General features: G+C 48.1%; 2 protein-coding genes across 7 annotated transcripts; one reads left to right on the forward strand and one right to left on the reverse strand.

Annotated features, from left to right (window-relative positions):
• Positions 1-29: 29 nt before the first annotated feature.
• On the forward strand, positions 30-15,665 carry Khnyn (KH and NYN domain containing). Of its 5 annotated transcripts, none has more exons than XR_004772278.1 (9): positions 79-235; positions 857-1,074; positions 1,591-2,717; positions 2,850-2,980; positions 3,058-3,154; positions 7,741-7,848; positions 8,003-8,104; positions 8,567-9,165; positions 13,316-15,665. XR_004772278.1 is itself a non-coding variant. In XM_035452389.1 (9 exons), exons 3-9 carry the CDS (start codon positions 874-876, stop codon positions 8,823-8,825), a joined length of 2,025 nt encoding a protein of 674 aa, XP_035308280.1. In that variant the 5' UTR covers positions 81-235; positions 626-763; positions 857-873; the 3' UTR covers positions 8,826-12,464. The 5 variants fall into 5 exon arrangements, 3 of the variants coding, with proteins under 3 accessions (XP_027246321.1, XP_027246320.1, XP_035308280.1); XM_035452389.1 differs by lacking the exon at positions 13,316-15,665 and adding an exon at positions 626-763 and having other exon boundaries at positions 81-235; positions 8,567-12,464; XM_027390520.2 differs by lacking the exon at positions 13,316-15,665 and having other exon boundaries at positions 30-116; positions 8,567-12,464.
• Sdr39u1 (short chain dehydrogenase/reductase family 39U member 1) lies at positions 11,251-13,999 on the reverse strand. 2 transcript variants are annotated; one of them, XM_027390523.2, is made up of 6 exons: positions 13,885-13,987; positions 13,504-13,610; positions 13,343-13,425; positions 12,869-12,990; positions 11,924-12,067; positions 11,251-11,696 (listed from the first exon to the last, which is right to left on the reverse strand). In XM_027390523.2, the coding sequence occupies exons 1-6, from the start codon at positions 13,898-13,900 to the stop codon at positions 11,284-11,286; spliced, it is 885 nt and encodes a 294-aa protein (XP_027246324.1). In that variant the 5' UTR covers positions 13,901-13,987; the 3' UTR covers positions 11,251-11,283. The 2 variants fall into 2 exon arrangements, with proteins under 2 accessions (XP_027246324.1, XP_035308281.1); XM_035452390.1 differs by having other exon boundaries at positions 13,343-13,610; positions 13,885-13,999.
• Positions 15,666-21,629: the final 5,964 nt, after the last annotated feature.

Below are 21,629 nucleotides of genomic sequence, written 5' to 3' on the forward strand. Positions count from 1 at the left end.
GCCCTGAGCCCAAGCCAGCCCAGCCCTGGCGGGGGAGGAGCCGGCCTGACTCCGCCCCAGGCCGGGAAGTGACTCCAAAACCACTACGCTGTGTTGACGAGAGGCGTCTAGGTTGGGTGAGGAAGCCGAGGGCGCCCTCCCAGACTCGGGTCCCCAGCCCCAGACCCCTGGGGCGTGGGAGAAGCGCGGGGGTCCTGGGCCCCCAGCGTAGCAGGCGGGACTCGCGGCTTGGGCGGTAGGCGCGTCCCTTCTCGGCGCTTGGGAGCTGGAGGCCGCGACCGGCGGGCGGGAGGGTGATCGGGCTGGGGGCGGCCACCACGGTGGTCTGGGAGGCTCGCCAGGCCCCGGGCCCGGGTGGGACGCTTGGCTGTGGACGACTCCGAGAAGGGGGGCGGGGAGGTGGGAGTGGCTAGAGAAGGAACATGGCAGACAAGGGCACCCCCTCCCAGGACTACAGTCTCCGGCGCGTTTTCGTCTCTGAAGAGGCCCTCTTCTACTCACAAATTTCAGAGACCTCTGAGCTTTGGGATTCTCTTCTCACCCACCCACTCCTTAGGACCCTCAGAATGAGCTGGAGGCCCCTTCACCTTTCCCCTCTCAGGGCGGTGGTCATCTGTGTTCTCAGGCCAGTCGTCCATCCCAGATAGCCTTGTTTACGAAGGATTTCCTCTCCGGGAGAGGCCTGTGCCGATAATTTTCTGTCCTCTCCACCCGCGACGTGGACGTATTACCTCTTGGGGTTGTTTACCGGGGTTGTAACTAGGTGCGACCTGTTGATTGTTGGGTGTAGGCCGTGTGATTAGGATTTGGCCTGAAGGGAGACAAAGTCTCTGAGCTTTTGCCTCTGCCCTGCCAGGACCCCAGGAAGAAGCCATGTCTACTTGGGGGCTTGCTTCCTCCACTCCTGACCGCTTTGCGGTGTCTGCGGTCGCCGAGAACAAGGTTCGGGAGCAACAGGCTCGCTTGGAACGCATTTTCAGCGTGGGAATGAGCGTCCTCTCCAAAGACTGCCCAGAGAACCCTCATATCTGGCTGCAGCTTGAGGGCCCGAAGGAGAATGTCTGCAGAGCCAAGGTTAACGCCTGTCCCAGATCCTTTCAGGACCCTGCCCCTCCCCTAGGCCGATTCAGAGGAGGGGTTGGGGAGGATCTTTGCCTCTTTGCTACCTTCCTGCCCACCTCTGTTCTGAGCTTTGAGGAACTCAGCAATTCTTACTTAGAATTTTGGTTTCACTTCTGCCCTCATGGCCCAGGTACTGCAGGCATTTGGAAACTAATTACTTTGTGCTCTTGGGTATAGTAGAGTAATCCCACTGTACACGTGGTCCTTGCCAAGGGATGCCCTGGGAGTGGGACTCTTCGAGGAAGAGTTCTAATACAGCTTCAGCATTTGACAGCCTTCTGATCTATTCGAGTTCTAATACAGCTTCAGCACTTGACAGCCTTCTGATTTATCTTAAATTTCTTTATGTCTACAATGGGAATAATTATATTTATCTACTTGGATGATGCAAGCACTTGGAGCTTAGGGAGAACAATGCACCTGAAGGGGATGGCTTCTAGAAGTTTCCTCTCTGACTTTCCCATCTAGGAATACCTGAAGGGGCTCTGCAGCCCAGAACTGCAGAGTGAAATTCGTTACCCACCCAGACTGCACTGCGTCTTTCAGGGAGCCCAAGGCTTCTTCCTTGACTGCCTGGCATGGAGCACGTCTGCCCACCTGGTGCCCCTGGTTCCTGGCTCTCTGATGATCAGTGGCCTAACTGAGGCATTTGTGATGGCTCAGAGCCGGGTGGAGGAGTTAGTGCAGCGGCTGAGCTGGGATCTTCAGCTGCCGTCTTATTCTGGAGTCTCTGCCAGTGCTGGAGTGCTGAGAGACTTCTCTGCTCTGCTGCAGACTAGGAAGGATGCCTACACAGAGGCCCTGCTGCAGCTGCCCCTGGCTGTCCAGGAGGAGCTCCTAAGCCTCGTACAGGAGGCATCCAGAGAGCATGGTTTGCAGGCACTGCCCTCTCATGAGCAGGGGAGCCCAGACCTGTTGAGTGCTCAGTTCCAGGGAGTTAGGGCTCCCTTGAACAAAGGTGGGGAATCCCCGGGCACTGGAATGGTGGGGTGGGGAGAGTCAAAGGCAGCAAGAGGAGAAAGTCATTCTGCGGAGAAGGAGGGAAGGAAACAGGATGCTGTCAGGGACATGCATTCAGGGCAGAAGGATGCATCTGGGGAAGAGGACTGGGAGAGAGGAGTGGCTTTCAAGTCACAGCCAGCAGGTGGAGGAGCAGAGGAGGTAGTGCCTTTGAAGGGAAAGGCTTTGGGTAAGGAGGAGGTTCCTCAGCAGAGAGGAGGGTTCAGTATGCAGGGTGAACCTTCTGGTGCCCCTGTGCCCACTCAGAGGGCAGCTCAAACTCGAGGAGCCTCTCTCCTCCAGCGGCTCCATAATGGGAACACCTCACCGCCAAGAGTACCTAGCCCTCCATCTGCGCCTGAACCCCCGTGGCCGTGTGGAGACCGAGATCGGGGAGACAGGGGAGACAAGCAACAGGCTGGGGCTCGAGGTCGAGGGTCTCCATGGAAACGAGGCACTCGAGGGGGCAACTTGGTGACTGGCACACAGCGTTTCCAGGAAGCCTTACAGGATCCTTTCACCCTGTGCCTTGCCAATGTGCCTGGCCAGCCAGATCTCCGTCATATTGTCATTGATGGCAGCAATGTGGCCATGGTGTAAGTAGCTGGTGGGGCTGAGTTCTGAGGAGGGAGGATGCCACAAGCATCTTTGTCTGTCTTGGAGACATCTGCTGAGGGGCTGGTAGTACGGCCTCCTGTGGGTCCTGAGTGTCACCCTTTCTGTTGTAGGCACGGCCTCCAGCACTACTTCTCAAGCCGGGGCATTGCTCTTGCCGTGCAGTACTTCTGGGATCGTGGGCACCGTGACATAACTGTCTTTGTGCCTCAGTGGCGCTTCAGTAAGGATTCCAAGGTCAGAGGTAAGTTGGGGGCCATCTGTGTCCTGGGTGGGGCTGTGTCTACCTTGAGGAGAACCCTGTTGTATCTTGTTCTGTAGAGAGTCACTTCCTGCAGAAGCTGTACTCCCTGAGTCTGCTTTCCCTGACACCCTCACGAGTCATGGATGGCAAGAGGATTTCTTCCTATGATGACAGGTATTTGCCCCTCCCCTGACCCCAAGTTTTATTTATGGAGCCTAGTGGGGCTTTGAGGAGGAGAGAGATGCTCCTGACCTCTGTCTTCCAGCTTCAGTAGTGGAGTTAGTTTCCCTGGGATGTATGATGGGGTAGGCAAATCAGCTCTGCAGGTGACAGGGGATGGACTTTGGACAACTATGCTTGCCTGCTCATCATTCACCTTGTCTTTATATAAAGTGCTTTACTGTCTAGAAAATACCAGAGTAATGGAGAGCTGGTAACATGGCTGGCTGGCAGAATTTCCAATGTAGACAAATTCTTTGAATGTTCTGGGAAAGGGAGAGTAACTCTTCACAATAAATAAAATGCATTAACAGTCTTTGATAGGAGGTCTGTCTGGAGATCAGCAGACTTAGAATGGAACAGAATGGCAGAGTTATAGCTGCAGAGCTCACTATTGATCTGCTTTCTCCATGGCCTTGGCCCCACCTCTTAGTCAATCAACCTCTTTGTCTCAGGATCCTTCTCCATTCATTCACCCTCCTTGTGAATATCAAAAGAAGATAAGGTATGTGCTTGCCTCATTCCTGGTGCTAAGCAACAGTCTAGTGACATTCCCTCTTAACATTGCATGGGCCCAATTAAGTGTTGCATGAAGCTGGGTGTGGTAGTTACACCTGTAGTCCCAGCACTTGAGAGACTGAGGTAGGATAATCCCCATGAATTTGAGGCCAGCATGAGCTACAAAGTATGTTCCTGGCCAGCCTGGACTATAAAGTGAGACCCTGTCTCAATACTAAAACAAAAAAACAAACAAAAAAAGTGGTGCATGGTTTATTATCTCTGTTTACAGAGGTAGATAAAAAGGGTAAGTGGTTAACTCCCTTGACAAAAGTTACCATATAGGCTAAGCAGAAAACAGGGTATATTCCTGCTACACTTGTGCATATATGGTATAGAAATATATACATCTTAAAGCTAATTAGCTATTTTAAATCTTCTTAATTTTCGTGTAAAAAAAATTTATGTGTAGTAGTATTTTGCCTGTATGTGTGGATGTGGACTATGTACGTGCCTGGTGCCCAGAGTCCAGAAAAGTCCAAAAAAGTAACTTTAAGGAGGATTTATTTTAGCTCCCAGCTCAGGTTACAGTCCTTTATAGCTGGGAAGTCAGAGCGGCAGGAACTTACGGAGCTGGTCACATCCATCCACAATCAGGAAGAGAGCTTTGAATGCATTCATGATAGTGCTCAGCTTGTGTCCTCTACTCATGGTACCAGAACCCCCTGCCTGGGGAATGGTGCTGCTCACAGGGGCTGGGTCTTTCCACTCTATTAGCCAGGTTCTTACAGACCACCTGAGCGAGACAGTTCCTCACTGTGAACTCTTCTCAGGCGATTAAAAACTAACCAGCACAGTGATTATATGATTTATCTTTTCAGATATTTAACTTTTACTCCTTAGAAGTAAAAAGTATTTTACAAAAGGTACTTCACTTTCTTCTTGTCTTAGGTTTCTTGTTGTGATAAATACCATGATCTAAAGAAACTTGGGAAGAGAGGGTTTATTTTATCTTAACTTTCAGGTAATAGTCTCTCTCTGATTGGGAGTCAGGACAGGAACCTGGAGGCAGGAATTGGTGCAGAGACCACAGAGGGATGCTTGCTGGCTACTTACTGGCTTGCTCAGCTCCATTTCTAACACCACCCAGGGCCTCCTGCCTAGAGGTGGCACTACCTCTAGTGGGCAGACCTCCCTCTGTCAATTAGCAATCAAGAAAATGTCCCACACACTTGCCTACAGGCAGTCTAATAGAGACATTTTCTCAGTTGAGGATCCCCTTACCAGATAACTGCATATTGTGTCAAGTTGATAAAAAACCAATCAGGACTCCCCTGATGCCACTGTTTCTCCTTTGGACAGGATCTCACTTTGTAGCCCTGGCTGGACTGAGTACTTCTTCTGTAGGCCAGGTTGGCTCTGAGCTTGTGGTGATCCTCTTGCTTCTGCCTCCCAAGTACTGTTATTTTGTTTTAAGGCCTAGATTTTAGTTTATTCTAAGACAGTAACTTTTAATCCACATCAGCACCATAACAGAATTAATACTCCTCAGTTTTGAATTGAGTCAGTTTTAATGCTTAGTTGTATAGAACCTGGTGGATGCATGATGCAGACTTGGAATTTCTCTTCATTATGGTATAAAACAGAGCACAACTGAGCCTCCCGAGGGAGAGCTGCAGCACAGGTTGCATCCTAACCTGAGAGCCAGAAAGTCCTTAACCCGAAAGCACCTTTTGTGCACTTGACGCAACACAGCGTCCCCTGAGCTTGTTCCCACACACCTGTTGTACCTAATCCCGATTCCCGGTCTTCTCTGTCCCCCACACAGTGCCTTTCAGATACAGACTGCCCACTTCAGGCTAGGTGCATGACTTGGAGAAGAACTCTGGGGCAAGAGTTGGTCCTTGGCTTCAGAAGGCCCCGAGTACAGTAAAACGCCCTGTGAATCAGGCGCTACAGGAACTCAGGGAAGGGAGCCTTGTTGTGACTGGGATTTTACAGGAAGGAAGGGTTGGAAGTTTTGATTGAGAAGGATGTGGGATGGGCTGGATCTCTTCGATTTTAAACTTCTCAAAAGTTAGTTCACTGTCTCACTTTGTGGATGGAGAATTATTAAAATGGGACCTGGCCATGGTAGCAAGTGCCTTTAAGGCCAGTACTTGGGAGGTAGAGCAGAGGCAGGAAGTTTGAGGTTAGCTTCAGCTATTCAGTAAATTGGAGGCAAGCCTGGGCTATATGAGCTCATGTCTCAAAAATAAAACAAGAAAATTACTAAAGTGGGGCCTCAGCAGTATTTAAAAAAACTTTATTTAATCCCAGCACTTGGGAGGCAGAGGCAGGCGGATCTCTGTGAGTCTACAAGAGCTAGTTCCAGGACAGCCTCCAAAGCTACAGAGAAACCCTGTCTCGAAAAACAAAAACAAAACCAAACAAAAAAAAACCTTTATAGTTTTGGGATTAGAGAGATGGCTCAGCAATTAAGAGCACTGGCGACTCTTGCAGAGGTCCTGAGTTCAATTCCCAGCACCCACATGGCAGCCCACAATCTGATGCTCTCTTCTGGTCTGCAGGCCTACATGCAGACAAAGCACCTATATACATAAAAAATAAATCTCAAAAGAACAAAAGTTGAAATTTTTACTTTTACTATTTTTATTTTTACTTTTTGAGGTATGGTCTCATGTAGCCAGGTTGGTCTCAGGTTCACTGAGTAACCAAGGATGACCTTGAACTTCTGATTCTCCTATCCCCACCTCCTGAATGCTAGATTACTCATGTATGTTACCCTGCCCAGTCCATATAGTGCTGGAGATTGAAGCTAGGGCCTGGTGCAGCTAGGTAATCACTCTACCAGCTGAGCTAGACCGCCAGCCAGCTCCCAGGAAGCGAGTTCCTTAGTGGCTGTCACTGTAGAGGCTTAGGATACACCCTGAGATGGAGGGAATAAGAAGAAACTGACTGGTTAAGAGTGTAATCTGATCACTGATCTTGGCTGGAATTGAGGCTACATTAGGGAATACTGAGAGAGAAAAGGCTGTAAGAGTGGCATCCGGGTGGATTCTAGAGCCGTTAGCTGCCAGCTTGGCCATGTGGACTTATTCAAGGCCTCTCACTTGGGCTGGATTGGGGTGAAGAGCTCTATGTAGGGGAAGAGCAGGTGAGGATGCAGGAAGATGGTGGGAGGCTGGCAGTAGTATTGTTTTAATGTCTGAATTAGTAAGGCGATTGTTGCCCTGGAAAGAAAGGCAGCATGGAAAGGTCAGAGGAGGAATGCAGGTTTGTGAGCGACTAGCAGGGCGGGAGAAAGTTATAGCTCACTCTTACTGTAAAGGGTTGTGAATGGGATGATGTTGGGAGACTACCTTGGATTCATCACTGTTTCTTCTCTAATCTTGGTGCCTATGTCTAGTTAGTCAGCTGTGGCTGGGTGATAGTGAGGGGAGGAGCTGAATACGGAGGCACAGGCTGTAATCCCAACTACTTGAGAGGCTGAGGCAGGAAGAAGGAGAGTTCAAAGCCTGCTGGGCTACAGAGTGAATTCAAGGCTAGACTGAGTAATTTAGCAAGATGGAGAGTTCAAAGCCTGCTGGGCTACAGAGTGAATTCAAGGCTAGACTGAGTAATTTAGCAAGATCCTGTCTGCAATTCGTTTGTTTGTTTGTTTGAGACAGGGTCTCTCTATGTAGCCCTGGCTGTCCTGGAACTATGTAGACCAGGCTGGCTTAGAACTCAAGAGATTCACCTGTTTCTGCCTCCTGAGTGCTGGGATTAAAGGTGTGCGCCACCATGCCTGCCTATCTCTTAGCCCCACTCCCTTGGTCTGTCTGTCTGTCTACCTACCTACAATTTCAGTGGTAAAGCACTTGCCTACGATGCACGACGGTCTGGGCCCAGTTCCCAAGAAGCTCCCCTCACGCTTCACTTCAGTAAACGAGTTGGGAGACTGACCTCCATCACCAGAATTGGGTCTCAGGCATGGATAGCATATTGTGGGGTTGGTCCTTGGAGAATCCCAGAATGGTGTCTGTGTTTTCTTGAGACAGGTTCATGGTGAAGCTGGCTGAAGAGACGGATGGGATCATTGTCTCCAATGACCAGTTCCGGGATCTGGCGGAGGAGTCTGACAAGTGGATGGCGATCATCAGAGAGCGGTGAGAATAGGGCACCGACTCAGACCTTTCTCTAAAACCAGCTCTTCTCTGACCACTGGGTGAGAACCCTGGGGAAGGGCCTGGAGGTGCCTCAGGGTGACAGCCAGGAGCTCTGGGTGCGGTCATTTCTGTGACTTCCTTTTTCCTCATCCAGCCTGCTGCCCTTCACCTTTGTGGGAAACCTCTTCATGGTCCCAGATGACCCACTGGGGCGAAATGGCCCCACCCTGGATGAGTTCCTGAAGAAGACAGTCAGGTGATGCCCCTTCTCTGCCTGCAGCCTGTTGAGATCTGCTCCTCTGAAGGATTGGAGGTTTGGATGGGAGTGTCGCAGTTTGGGCCAGCTTAGTTCCGCAGCAGTCTCAAGTTTTTGGGACTGGTCTTTAAAGTCCCCTCAGGGAATCCTGACACAGAGATACATTTATTTCTTTATTCTTCTGGTCAGTGTGTTTGATGGAGCTATTTGGGAGATGGTTGCATGTAATGATAGCCAGTTGTACCCCGACACCCTCTGTTGGCTCCTCAAGCAAGTGATGAAACAGGGCTACATCTCATTAGGGTTGTTTTCCTAGTGGGTTGATACTGCCACTCAGTGGCCGGCTTAGTGAACTTCATGAATTCATCTCCTAAAGCTGGAAATTGGTCAGTTTGGCTGAGGCTCCCTGGGGCCTAGTTTTTCTCAGGAGTACTTATCAGTTCTTACTCTGCTTTTCTCCAGGAAACAGGGCTCTGCTAAGACTCCCCAGCCCTCCAGGGGCCCCACAGACCATGGTAATCAGCAGCAGGGGAAGCAGGGGAAGGAAGAGGAGAGAGGCAGTGGTGGTATCCGCAAGACCCGGGAGACAGAGCGGCTCCGGCGCCAGCTGCTGGAGGTGTTTTGGGGTCAGGACCACAAGGTGGACTTCATCCTGCAGCGGGAACCATACTGCCGGGATATTAATCAGCTTTCTGAGGCCCTGCTGAGTCTCAACTTTTGAGCCTTACTTGCCTGCATAGCTGCTGCCCTATCAGACTCAGCTCCCCCAGCCCAGCCCCTTCTTTACAGTCCTCTGCTGCTCAAACTGTGCATGGATCCCTCTAAGGTGGTACTCTGGCTGGAGGAAGCACCAGAGAAGAGATCTGAGTGTGGGAATACTCTTGCCTCTGGGGTACTTGAGGACAGGTCCATAGAGTGACTCAACCCGAGTCAGGACCACTTTAATCAGAGTTAACTGCTCAACCTCGTCTTTGCAGAGGGTTTCTATAGGCTGTAGAGGCTCTTCATGAAGACCGAGACCGTCGGCCTCACCTCCAAGTTAAAATGAGGTGGAGACTAGGGTAAGCTGGAGGTGGCAAAAGGCTGAGGTGAGGAAGAAAGCCCCCCCAGGCTGCTCTTCTGAGTGGCTGTTCAGGCTGAGCTGTCTGGGTTCTGAAGGGCCGTAGTGCTGTGTGGGCTGTTGGAGGGACAGCAGAGACAGACCCACAAGGCAGAGGGGGGTACCGGGCTTCCAGTCTCAGTTGTGCTCTGCTTGTGATCTTGGCAGAGTCGCTTGGCCTTTACTTATGTCTATACATCAGGTATAGAAATAACCTTTGAGAGGAGGAATGAGAACACAGAGGAAGCTTCTGTGAGGAAGTGATCTTGGATCATGTCTCAGGTGTGTCTGCCTGTGTCTGCATAGGCTCCCTAACCAAAAGTTCCCATTCAGAGATGTCCACAGTCCATACCCTCAGTTTTAACACTGGGTTTCCAATAGAACATGCCCTGTAATGGCTGCATCCTTTCCCAGCAACCTTCAAAACAAAATAGTTGTTAGGGTTGATTGTTGCATTACCTAAATACTCTCAGGGTTCCTAGAAGTGGCAGCTGGTCAGCTGCATTCAGCTGTTAGTTTACAGATTCACAAATGTGTCAGAATGGCCCTGGTTAAATCCTCTCTCTAGTGTTGAGTGTATTCACCAAATTCATGAAGCCATGCTTTGCATCGACAATGTTAATGGGATCTATCTAATATTTCTTCTATGAAAGATGTAGGTTGCATTCAGCAAGACACACTACTACTTTGTGTGTATGGTGAAGGAACTATTATCTAGCAAGTGGAAGCTGAATCATCCGAGTTGAAAGATACCTGATTGGTCACAGATAAACTCTACGGACCTATCATGACCAACTGTTTACATCCCAATCCCCACAAGTTATTGTTTTGTATCTGCTTGATTCCTGGCCAGGGAATTTACTCTCTGCAAGGTGGCACATTCCTGACCTGGATGTATAGTTTTTCCCGGAGATTTTCCTCTAGTGCAGCCTAACAAGCTTCTGTTACTATTACTTTCCCCAGGAATGACTGAGAGCTAGCCAGCTTCTCAGATAAAGAGGTAAGGCAGGTACTTCTGGGTTCAGTTCTGTTTGGAACCTGTAGTGAGTTCCTGAATTAGATTCTTTTCTGGCTGGCTTACTCCAAGTGACAGAGAGGTGACTGTGTATGGAACTCAGTGATCAGGGAGAGGGTCCCTAGGTCCCAGTGTCTGCCTGTTTCATTGGCCATTTTCATCTTTACACCAGACTGACTCAGGCTGGGGCAGCCATATTGGAGACAAGTTGATCAGGAAATGACAATGACTCTTCTCAGTGTCCAGGAAGCAAAGAGAATGGTCTGAACTGGTTGCTGGTAGACATGCTTTTCAAGTTTGTGATTGGTTTCTTGCTCTTTTTGCTTGTTGTGATGGTGGGTGTACAGAAAGCCAGAATTGGCTTCCTTTTTATGCTGTGGGCCCTGGAAGGCCAAAGTGTTCCCAAGCGGATGAGAGACAGATCCTAGGTTTATAGAGGGACATTGGCTTTGTGTTACTGCAGTATGAGGTGGGGCCGGCATGTGTTTATTATATTAGTTCACTGGCACTGGGTGAAACCGTGAGGCTAACCTACAGGACCCTTTTTCCAATTTTGCTGGCATCCTCCAAACAGGTGGTTAGGGTGGCACCAAAGCTCACTGGAAATGATCCTCAAATGTATTTATTGTCTTTAACCTTTGTCACAGCTCATGTCTCACTAGCTCGTGGGGAGAGAGACTGAATATAACAACAGTCAGAACCTCATTTAGGAAGGAGAGCCATCTAGGTAATAGTCCTTAAGATCAATTCCAGGAGAATCTAAGCCAAAGAGACAGCTGAATCCAGTGATAGAATTTATTGCCGTAACTGTAGAGTGTTTTCTACACAGCATATGGAGAACTGGGGCAACAGTGTGACACACAGAAACCACAAGAAGTTGAAGAGGTTAAGGTTGGAATGTGATGACAACCTTGACTGGAGTTCTCAAATAGAGGTGAAACAACAACACAGGGAGAAAGGGGGGGAGGAGTCTAAGATGGCTTCTGCCCTCAGAACAAGGCTTACCTGAACCAATTCTCTGTATGAGGAACAGGCCTCAGCTCCTGCCTTGGGGCCCTTCTCTATTTAGGCTACAATATCTTTCAAGGCAGCCCCCAACTCTGGGAAGGAATACTGGTAGCCAGTGGCCAGCGTCCGCCGTGGGACCACTTTCTGGCCTTCCAACAGCATGGTGGCACGCTCTCTTCCAAAGACTGCTTGTACCACAATGCTGGGGACAGGTATGAAGGCTGGGCGGCCCAGGGCAGCACCCAAGGCCTGGGCAAATTCAGCATTGGTAGTGGTAGATGCTGGGGCCACTCCATTCAGGACTCCTTGGACGTGGTTTGCTTCAAGGGCATGAATCAGAATTCCTGCCAGGTCACCAATGTGTATCCAGGGGAAGAATTGGTGACCTGAACCAATGGGGCCTCCTAGGCCCAGGCGGAAGGGCAGAAGCATTTGGCCGATGGCACCACCCCCACGGCCCAGCACAACCCCTAAAGTAGGCAAGAGGGGTAGTTCAGGAAGGTTGCTTAACCTTGGAAATCTGCACTACTCTATGTCTCTTCTCCCTTCCTCACTTTCTTCCCACGTGGCTATGGAGTGGATCTTGGGACTTTCCCTCTGTGTTAGTTAGACTGATGATGTTCTCTCACTGGAAGCTCAGCCCTCCTCAGCCCAGAAATCTTCCACTTTGCCTGGATCCCAGGCACTTGGTCCTCACCTGAACGCACCACAACCTGGCGTGTAGACTCTCCAGGTAGCCTGGCTGCTTCTTCCCATTTGGTTACCAGGTTGGAGAAAAAGTCAAAGTTCCCTCCTGGGCTGTCTTCATCATACTCCTCAGTTGGGCTTGGCTTGTAGTAAGCTGCCAAGGGAGAAAACTTGTTTGCTTGGCTGGCCCCGTCCTTCTGGGCCCTTTGCAGCTAAGGGCTCCCTAGCTTTATTCTTTTGACCCTTTGGGTCTCCACAGGAGAAGAAAGATCCATGAATTTTCCCCTTGAGCTTCTCCATGTATTCCTGCCTGGAAGTCTAGCCTTTGGCTGTCAGGCTGCACCCAGAGGCTGCTAGCTTGTAGACGTTAGGGACAGAAATCTGGGGGCCAGGCTGCTTGAGCTCCACCATCCCTGCTATCTGTGACTTTCTGGCAAGTTACTTCTCTGTATGAACAATCTGCAATTCAATATAGGAGTAACTGTACCTACCTCATAAGGTTGTTGCAAGGATTAAATAATATAAATGTATAAAATACTTAGTATAGTGGCTACTGTTCACATTTTAATTGTTTGCAATTATTCCGTCTCAAGGGTGACACAGCAATAGGGGGCTGTTCATAAAGAACTGTGGTCCAAAAAGCAAGGGGCTTAGGAGTAGGTAGACTAATTCAGTAGGTAGACTAGGACTGGCCCATTCCTCTTTTTCTGAGTCTTCCTATATGGACTCCTAGCTTTGAGTCTCTAGCCAAGTACACTCTCACTCCGTTCACACCTATAAATACCACATAGTGAACATAGAGAGGTCAGGAGAAACCTGTGTGGCTGGAGGATCTAGAAGCTACACTGGAAGGATCCGTGCTCTAGGGTGCTGCAGTGGGGTGTTACTAGCCCCAAGGGCCTGAGCTGAGTTCTCTGTTCTTGTTAAGGTAAGAGGTTGATGATTTGGGGCATACCTACACCTGTGACTAGTATCCAAGCCCGCGGTGGGTGTTCGGCTTTGGTGATGGCTTTAGCTAGCAGGTGGGTGGTATCCAGACGGCTGGTAAGCACCTCTTTTTGGAAGGCTTCGTTCCATCTGCAGAGAAGATGAAAAAGTCAGAAGTACAGACACGTATCTATGCCACATCCTCACTACTCATCCTGCCCTACCCCTTTATGCCTGCCCATTCTCCCAGTCAGCCCGCTGGCTGTCCCAAGTCTGTCTAATGCATAACTCAGGGTGGTTAAGAAAGATACGACTTTACCCCCTCCATGATAGGCATGGGCCTATGTCTCTTTAGCCATAACAATGGGCTTTCTTATGACACCGGTACAGAACAGGCTCCAAGGCTAAGAGACACTTGCACAGTGTATGTCTTCGATGCACAGCTCACAGGAGTTGACCCTCTCCCTCTGTGCAGGTGACACTGCTTTACGGCCCAGCTGACCTTCGCCGAGGGTTGAGGACGTTCTCTCCAGCCAGGTTGATGACAACATCGCAGAGGGGCAGCCCCGACCTACTGAGCTCACTCTGTGGGAGAAAGCACAGAAAGAACTGTCCTTCCCGCCCAAACTGCCCTCCCACCCACCTTGCAGAGGCTGGACGTACCCACGTGGTTCGACCCGGCCCAGGCTGTCGGGAGACCCACGTAACTTCGTGGCCCCTGGCTTTCAGCAGCTGGGTTAGGGCTGTCCCAATGAATCCCGTGCCGCCACCTGATGGGAGAACGAGCACAAACTGTTTCTGCTCCGGGTGGAGGCGGGCGGCCCCATTTGGTGCGGTTCCCTGACACCAGGCCTCTCCTCTCCGCCACCCTATGTAGCCCCGCGATGCAGAGGTGACACAGCTCACGGGCTTTCAGAGATTCAGCTTTGGGGGCTGGGGAACCAGGGCTCGGTTGCTGGCTGAGAAGACCGCGCCCGGTGCGGCTGGTCTCCCAGCTCTCGACCTCCGCCCAAGCCCGCCCCCCTACTCTCAGCCCTCCCTCACCCACGAGCACCCGCATAGCGACAGGACAGCAACGCGCCTGCGCGAGGTTTAAATACCGGACGGACCGACTGCGCGCCTCAGCTCAGGACTAGGTGCACCCTCCCCACCCCCACCCCCGACCCGGAAGGAGTTGCAGCAATAGCGAAAGAGGTTGGTGACGCAAAAGAGATTGGAGGACCAAGTGCAGAGAGGACCCGCTCCTGAAGAAACCCACACATATCCAGACTGCGAAGTGCTGGCTGCTTGTTCAGTTTTGGGGCGGCAGCACCGTGGGATTCTTCTTACTGGTTTTTTTTGTTTCCTCCCGAGTATCACAAAAGTTTATTTAGCAAGAAGTTTCATATGCAAATATATATGACCCAGTTCCACACCCCAGTCAGACTGCCCTTTGGGGAGGGATGTGGACTTGTCTGCTGAACAGCCTTGTTTAGACTCTTTCCAAGGCTTCTAACACGATGCTGTTTTCTCGTATGACCACCACGCCCATGCTGTTCTGTTGTTACCATCGCCACACATTCAACAATCACAAGATTCCCAAAGGCTTCCTTGTACATGTCTGTCTGCCACCGTTTAACCTCAAGGATAATTTCTTGTCTGTAAATTATTTCAGTTCAGGAGAGTGGGCCTTGCTCATGGAGTAAGGGGGCTCGCACAATGCAGAGGAACGGCCGCCTCCCTTACTCGTTTTTCTTGACCCTTGTTCACTGATCTGCCTCTTCCTGGCCGCACCCAAGTCCCCTCTCGATGTGCGCACTCTTATCCATGCTTTCGCAGCTAAGGTTCTCACCACCCTGTGTTCCACCTCCTGTTCCACCTCCTGCTTCCCAGTTCACTCCATTTCCTTGCTCTCTGGAGCACGTACTGTCCATGTTTCACCAAATCTAAAGCCCAGTTTTAGATAACTTTGATTGGTTGCCCAGCCAGAATCACTGCCCGTGTTCCCTCTCTTCCTTTTGGAAATGTTGCATTTTGGGCCTCAGTGGAAGCCATACTGTCTTCTGAGACTTTCAGAACCAATTCTGCCTTCTGTTGATGCCTCCACTTCCTTTAAATTCTTAAGCTGTAGCTAATTGTTCCTAGTTGGATCTTAGGACCCTCTTTTTGCCCTCTATTCTTCCTTGTCCCTTTCCTTTTCCGTCTTTGTGTTTGTGCTGCTAGAGAGTATGTGAGAGGAAATAGTCGTCCTATCACCCTCCAGTGAGACAAGCTCTCACTCAACCTGGAGTTCACAATTGGCTAAACTGGTCAGTGAGCCCCAGTGAGCTCCTGCTGTGTGAGATTAACAGCGGGATTAACAGCGCTGCTTACAACTGGTTCTATGTATCAGGCTTTTGTTTTTTTTAAGATTTTATTTATTATGTATTCAACATTCTGCTTCCATGTATATCTGCACACCAGAAGAGGGCCCCAGATCTCATAACAGATGGTTGTGAGCCCCCATGTGGTTGCTGGAAATTGAACTCAGGACCTCTGGAAGAGCAGTCAATGCTCTTAACCTCTGGGCCATCTCTCTAGCCCCACATCAGGCTTTTCACAAAGGTAGTTGACAGTCAGAATTCAGGACCTCCTGATGCCTGGGCAGCAGTCTACACACGGGGTCCCTGTTTCCATCCACAGTAATCATGGCTGCCCCCAACCCACAACCCTTGTTCATTACCATCTGTGTTGGGAATTCAGTCACTAATTCTTCATAGAGCTCCCACATGTATGCAATTCAGAGCTCTTCTTTGAGTTCCTGACTGACATAAAAACCTCTCTAGAACACACATTTAAAAAAGAAAGGTATGTGTTCAGTAGTTTTGCCTGCATGAATGTCTCTGTACCACGTGGGTGCCTGGTGCCCTTCGAGGCCAGAAGAAATTATGGGATTCCCTGGAACTAGAGTTCAGACCGTTGTGAGCTGCTGTCCGAATGCTGGCACCCATCCCAGGTCCTCTGGAAGAGTGTCAAGTGTTCTTCACCACTGAACCATCTCTCTAGCACTTCTACATCTCTGGTTGCCTGAAATGCAGGTGGTTTTAGGTACTAAATATCTCTCAGATCTATTTTTTGTCTGCCAACTACAGCCCTTATTCCAGTTATTTTGTCTAAATTCCTGAACACTTTCCTTAAAAGGTTTCCTGACTGAGTTTTCTTCTCCATCTTCATATTGAAAGCTGAATGATCATTGAATAACTTGTGACAAGACAATTATGTTGTGTGCAATATGTTCTAAGGACACCATTGCCAACTTATTTAGAAAACTAAAGGGAATCTCTAGAGACACAAAGTATCACTCAGCCTGAGCCCTTGCTAAAGATGCATTGCTTGACCAAACTTGAGTCAGGCTTTTGAGTCTTTTTTTAGGTTCATCTGTGTATTTCCTTATGAAATCCCATCTTATCACATCTTCCTGCTAAATCCATTTAGCAATAACCCCCGTTTTGGTAATCTGGCTATCCATATTCAACCTGGTTTTTCATCCTTTGCCACCCTTCAGGCGATGTCTGACGCGTCTTGATTGGTGTGTATAGATAAGCTTCTTTTCTCATTGCTGTTACCAAGTACCCTGCCCAAGCAACCGAAGAGAGGAAGTGGTTCTTTTGGCTCATGGTTTGAGGGTACAATCCATCAACGTATGGAAGGGACGGCGGCTGGAGATGGAGGTGTCTCATGGGGAGGCAAAGGGAGATGAATGCTCAGTTCATTTTTTCCTTTTGCTTAGTCTGGAATTCCAGTCTATGGGACAGTACAGTCAGGTGACTCTTCCCCTTTCAGTTAAACTTCTCAGGAAATGCCCTCACAGACACACCTAAACATGTGTCTCCTAGGCGATTTCCAATCTAGACAGGTTGACAATGAGGATTAACCATCATATCTGTCTTCAGTAAAACCTGTTAGGTTGGCTTAGCCAGAATTCCACATACCCTGGTACTTCCTCACAGATGTCATATTAAAAGGAAAGGAAGTTGCAGAAGCATTCACACTATAATTCCATTTAAATATTAAAAGGAAGCAAAACTATGGTATTTTAAATAAATAGACTTGTAAAAGTAAAAATAAATGCATGAGAATAATGCAAAACTCAGGGTAGCATTTTCTTGTGAAGGTAGTGGAAGAGTACTGTGGTAGTTTGAATGTAACTGGCTCCCATAATCTTACAGGGAGTGGCACTATTAGGAGGTGTGGATTTGTTGGAGTGGGTATGGCCTTGCTGGAGCAAGTGTGTTATTATGAAGGGTGGGGCCTGAGGTTTCCTATGCTCAGAATACGGCCAGTAAGTCAGTTAACTTCCTGTTGCCTGCAAGATGTGGCATTCTCAGCTCTAGCGCCGTGTTTACCTGCATGCCCCCATTCCCCCCACCATGATGATAATGGGCTGAACCTCTGAAACTGTAAGCAAGTCATCTGAATTAAATGTTTTACTCATAGGAGTTGCCATGGTCATGGTGTCTCTTCACAGCAATAGAAACCCTAACCAAGACAAGTACCCAGGGGACTCATTTCTTACATCAAGTGATGGGTTCAGGCTATACATTTTATTAATCTTTGTATTGTCTGAAATATTTTATAGCAGAACTACATGGATTCAAAATTTATAGTCATATTTCAGATGTGCAAAAATATAACTTTGCATAACTTTTCTTTTTTTGGAGTTGGGGGGGCAAGGTCTCATTTTGTATCGCAGTCTGGCTTCAGACTCACAGCAATCCTCCTGCTTCAGCCTCCCATGTTCTGGAATCCAGGCTTAACCACCATGTGCAGCTTGTAAGTTTACTTTTTGTAATTAATTAACTCATGAGCATCTCTCATGGAACAAATTTAAAGTGACTAGACAAAGGGAGCTGTAATCACCAAGTTAGAATTTTCTTTTATTTTCTTTCCTTTTTTGGGGGGTGGGGTGGGGTTGGTAAATTCTTAGTCTTACAGAATGCATTGTCCCTTTCATTGCCTCTCACAGCTACATGGGTGTGTCGGGTCATTTGCTTAGGCGTTTAGTCACCAGTGCCTTCTCAGAGGGATCTTGTTTCATTTTTGTTTAAATATTTCCTGATGAGGTCAGCTAAAGCACAGCTGGTCAAGCCAGGTTTAGGGGTACAGCGATTTGCCTCTGCATTGAACATCCTGGCAAGTGTTCAACTTGAGTTCTATTTCCAGAATCGTTTTACTTTTTGTTTTGTTTTGAGACATGGTCTCATTAAGTTGGCTAGACTACTAACCTTGAACTTACTCTAGCCCAGGGTAGTTTTCAGTAACCACCACCACTTTAAAATTTTTATTTTCATTTCATGTGTATGAGTGCTTTATATGTACTATGTAACTGCCAGGTGCCTTTGAAAGCTGGAAGAGGGCATAGGATCTCCTGGGACTGGAGTTACAGAAGGTGTGAGTCATCACATGGCTGGTGTTTCGAATTGAACCCAGGTCGTCTTCAAGAGAAGTCAGTGTTCTTAATCACCCACTGAGACACCTCTCCAGCCCTTAGCCTTGATCTTATTAGAGATTTATTTATTTTATGTATGAGTGCTCTATCTGTATGTATGACTTTATGCCAGAAGTGACTTTATCCCAACTACAGATGGTTGTGAGCCACCATGCGGTTGATGGGAATTGAATTCAGGACCTCAAGAAGAACAACCAGTGCTCTTAACCACTGAGCTGTCTCTCCAGCCCCTAGCCTTGATTGTAATCCTCCTGCTTCAGCCTCCCAAATAGCTGTGATTGTAACCTGTGGTATGCACCACCAGGTCTGTCTCCCCAGCACCTTTATTTGAAGTAGGATGTTACTATGTATCCCAGATTGGAATACATAAAATCCTCTTGCCTCCATCTTCAGGGCCTCTGTTTTGTATATCCATAATTCTTGTTTTGCTGTTGGTGTTTGGAATCATCCCCTTCAGGTGATGAAATACTTGCCTTCTGGCCAACCAAACGGAATCTGTGGACCTTGATGGATCATTCCTTAGGCTCATCTCCTGGCTTGTCCTATAGTCACTACTATCAGGCAGTCTGCTCTGGCCTAGCAATTAATTAGCTATATGTTGCTGTTAATGAATTATTTCAAAACATAGTTGTTTGAAAGGACAGCACTTTTTATTTTCTCTCAAGGTTCTGTGGGTTAGGCATCCAGGAAAAGCTTAGCTAGATGGTTGTGGCTCAGAGCCTCCTAGGAGGTTATGGCCAATGTGTCACTGGAGCCACACTCATCTGAAGACTTAAATGGGGCCAGAGGAAACTGTTTCAAGAAGGTTCCCTCCTATGCTGTTGACAGCCTTGTTCCTGTGGGTTGTTTCTGGCCATGTTGACCTCTTTGTAGTTCATCCTTAGTGTCCTTAAGTGTGCTGGCTGTCCTCCCAGGACTCAGAGGAGGAGAACAGGGAGGAAGCCTCCCTGCCTGTAATCACCGACCTAGTCTCAGAAGTGGCAGATAGTCACTGTCATCACAATCTGAGGATTAGAATCAAGTCACCAAGTACAAGGGGAGGCACATTTAGCCCCAACCTTTGAAGGGAAGAGTCTCAGAATTTCAAAACCACTGCAAGCTCTGCCAGGTGAAGTCCACTCTTGAAAGCTTGCAGCCTGTCAGGTGTGCCTAAGAATTGTGCCACCAGCCTTATTCTTTTTCACACACCCCACTGTTCCTCCAGGTTTTGTGGATTATTATTATTATTATTATTATTATTATTATTATTATTATTATTTATTACTTTATTATTGAGACAAGATCTCTCTATGTAGCATGGGCTGTTTTGGAATTCACTGTGTAGATCAGGCTGACCTGGAACTCACAGAAATCTGATTGCCACTGTGTCCCCAGTGCTGGGATTAAAGGTGAGTGTCACCAGGCCTGTCTCCCTCTGGGTTTTTGAACTATATTCCCAGATGACCGAGAAGACTCTCCTGTCATTCTCATCTAGTTCCGTAGAAAATTATGTGAAGGACAACTGTGTTAATGTCATAACATGTTTCTTCTCTGCTCTCTGATTTAGGGAACTAATTTTATGCTCATTCTTAGCCGAGTCTTTTCTTTTCTTTTCTTTTCCTTTCTTTTCCTTTCTTTTCCTTTCTTTTCCTTCCTTCCTTCCTTCCTTTCTTTCTTTCTTTTTTTGTTTGTTTGTTTTTTCGAGGCAGGGTTTCTCCGTGGCTTTGGAGACTATCCTGGCACTTGCTCTGGAGACCAGGCTGGCCTCGAACTCACAGAGATCCGCCTGCTTCTGCCTCCTGAGTGCTGGGATTAAAGGCGTGTGCCACCAATGCCTGGCAAATATTTCCTTTTCTAAACAAAACAAAAACATAAACAAAAATAATTATATGGAGCTGAGTTGTGGTGGCATATGCCTGTAACCCCAGAATTTGGGAGGTAGAGGCAAGAGAATCAGGAGTTCAATGTCATCCTCTCTACATAGTGAGTTCAAAGCCAGCCTGAGCTACATGAGAGAGACATTGTCTTAAGAACACACAGACTGCCCCCAAAACCTAACACTCACCCCAACAAAAACCAATCAAACCAACAAAACCTTGCTGTTGTGTGTGAACCCCACTTTTTAGTATGAAATTCATACTTGATGATTGGAAAAAAGAGGTTGATTTTGAGTAAAATCAGAGGCTTTTTTTATCTGTTCCCTTAGGCTGTGGAGTGAACTGAGTAGGGCAGAAGCCGCACTGAGCAATACTGCAAAGCATGTTGACTTTATCCGTGGCTGTATGCAGAGGTTCAAACTCCATCAAGAATTCTCATATTTTCAGTTTTTTTGTTTGTTTTTTTAGATTGCTTCCACTTTCAGGAGGATTCCCTCCCTTTAGAGAAAGATAGAGTCATGTTTTCCATTTTTAGGAAAGTGATTAGTTCTCTCATTTCCAGTAAAAAAAAAAAAAAAATCTCAGAATTGGGGCTGGAGAGATGACTCTGATTAAGAGCACTGGTTGCTCATCTAGAGGGTCTGGATTCAATTCCCAGCACCCACAGGGCAGTTCACAAGTGTCTGTAACTGCAGTTCCAGGGGATCCGACACCCTCACAAAGACGTATACATACATTCAGGCAAAACACCAATGCACATAAAATAAGAATAAATAAATAATGATTTATTTAAAAATACCTCAGAATTGACTGCTATTGGAGTGATTAGGGTCATATGCTTTCTTTGAGTTGATCATTGTGGCTAAGTATGAAATACTCTGAATAGCTAGGCTTTCATGTCTGCTGCTGGACCAGACTCTTTATTCTCCACTGTAGAGACCTGGCTGGAGTACTGTGTGTTCAGGGTGTCCATCTGTGTACTATGTGCACACAGTACCTGGGAGGCCAGAGAGGGTGCCAGATCGCCCTGGAACTAGAGAGCTGCCTGTGTGGATCCTGGGAATTGAACCCAGATGCTCTGGAAGAGCAGTCAGTGCTTTTAACCGTGAAGCCATCTTTCCAGCCCCAAATCCCAGTTCAGTGGTTCTCAACTCGTGGGTTGAGACCCCTTTGGGGTCAAATGACCTTTCCTCAGGGGTTGCCTAAGACTATCGGAAAACACAGATATTTACATTATGATTCATAATGGTAACGCATTACCGTTATGAAGTAGCAACAAAAATAATTTTATGGTTGGGGTCACCACAACAGGAGGTACTTATTAAAGGGTTCAAGCACTGGGAAGGTTGAGAACCACTGCCCCAGTTATTGACAACAGTTTTCCTCTCTCACACAGCTTCATCATCCTTTCTGACAGTGGTGGTATAGCCAGGGTCACATGGTGCCAGATGCCTTTTAGACCACAG

This window comes from Cricetulus griseus (assembly GCF_003668045.3).
Source record: "Cricetulus griseus strain 17A/GY chromosome 1 unlocalized genomic scaffold, alternate assembly CriGri-PICRH-1.0 chr1_1, whole genome shotgun sequence".
NCBI classification, from domain to species: domain Eukaryota; kingdom Metazoa; phylum Chordata; class Mammalia; order Rodentia; family Cricetidae; genus Cricetulus; species Cricetulus griseus.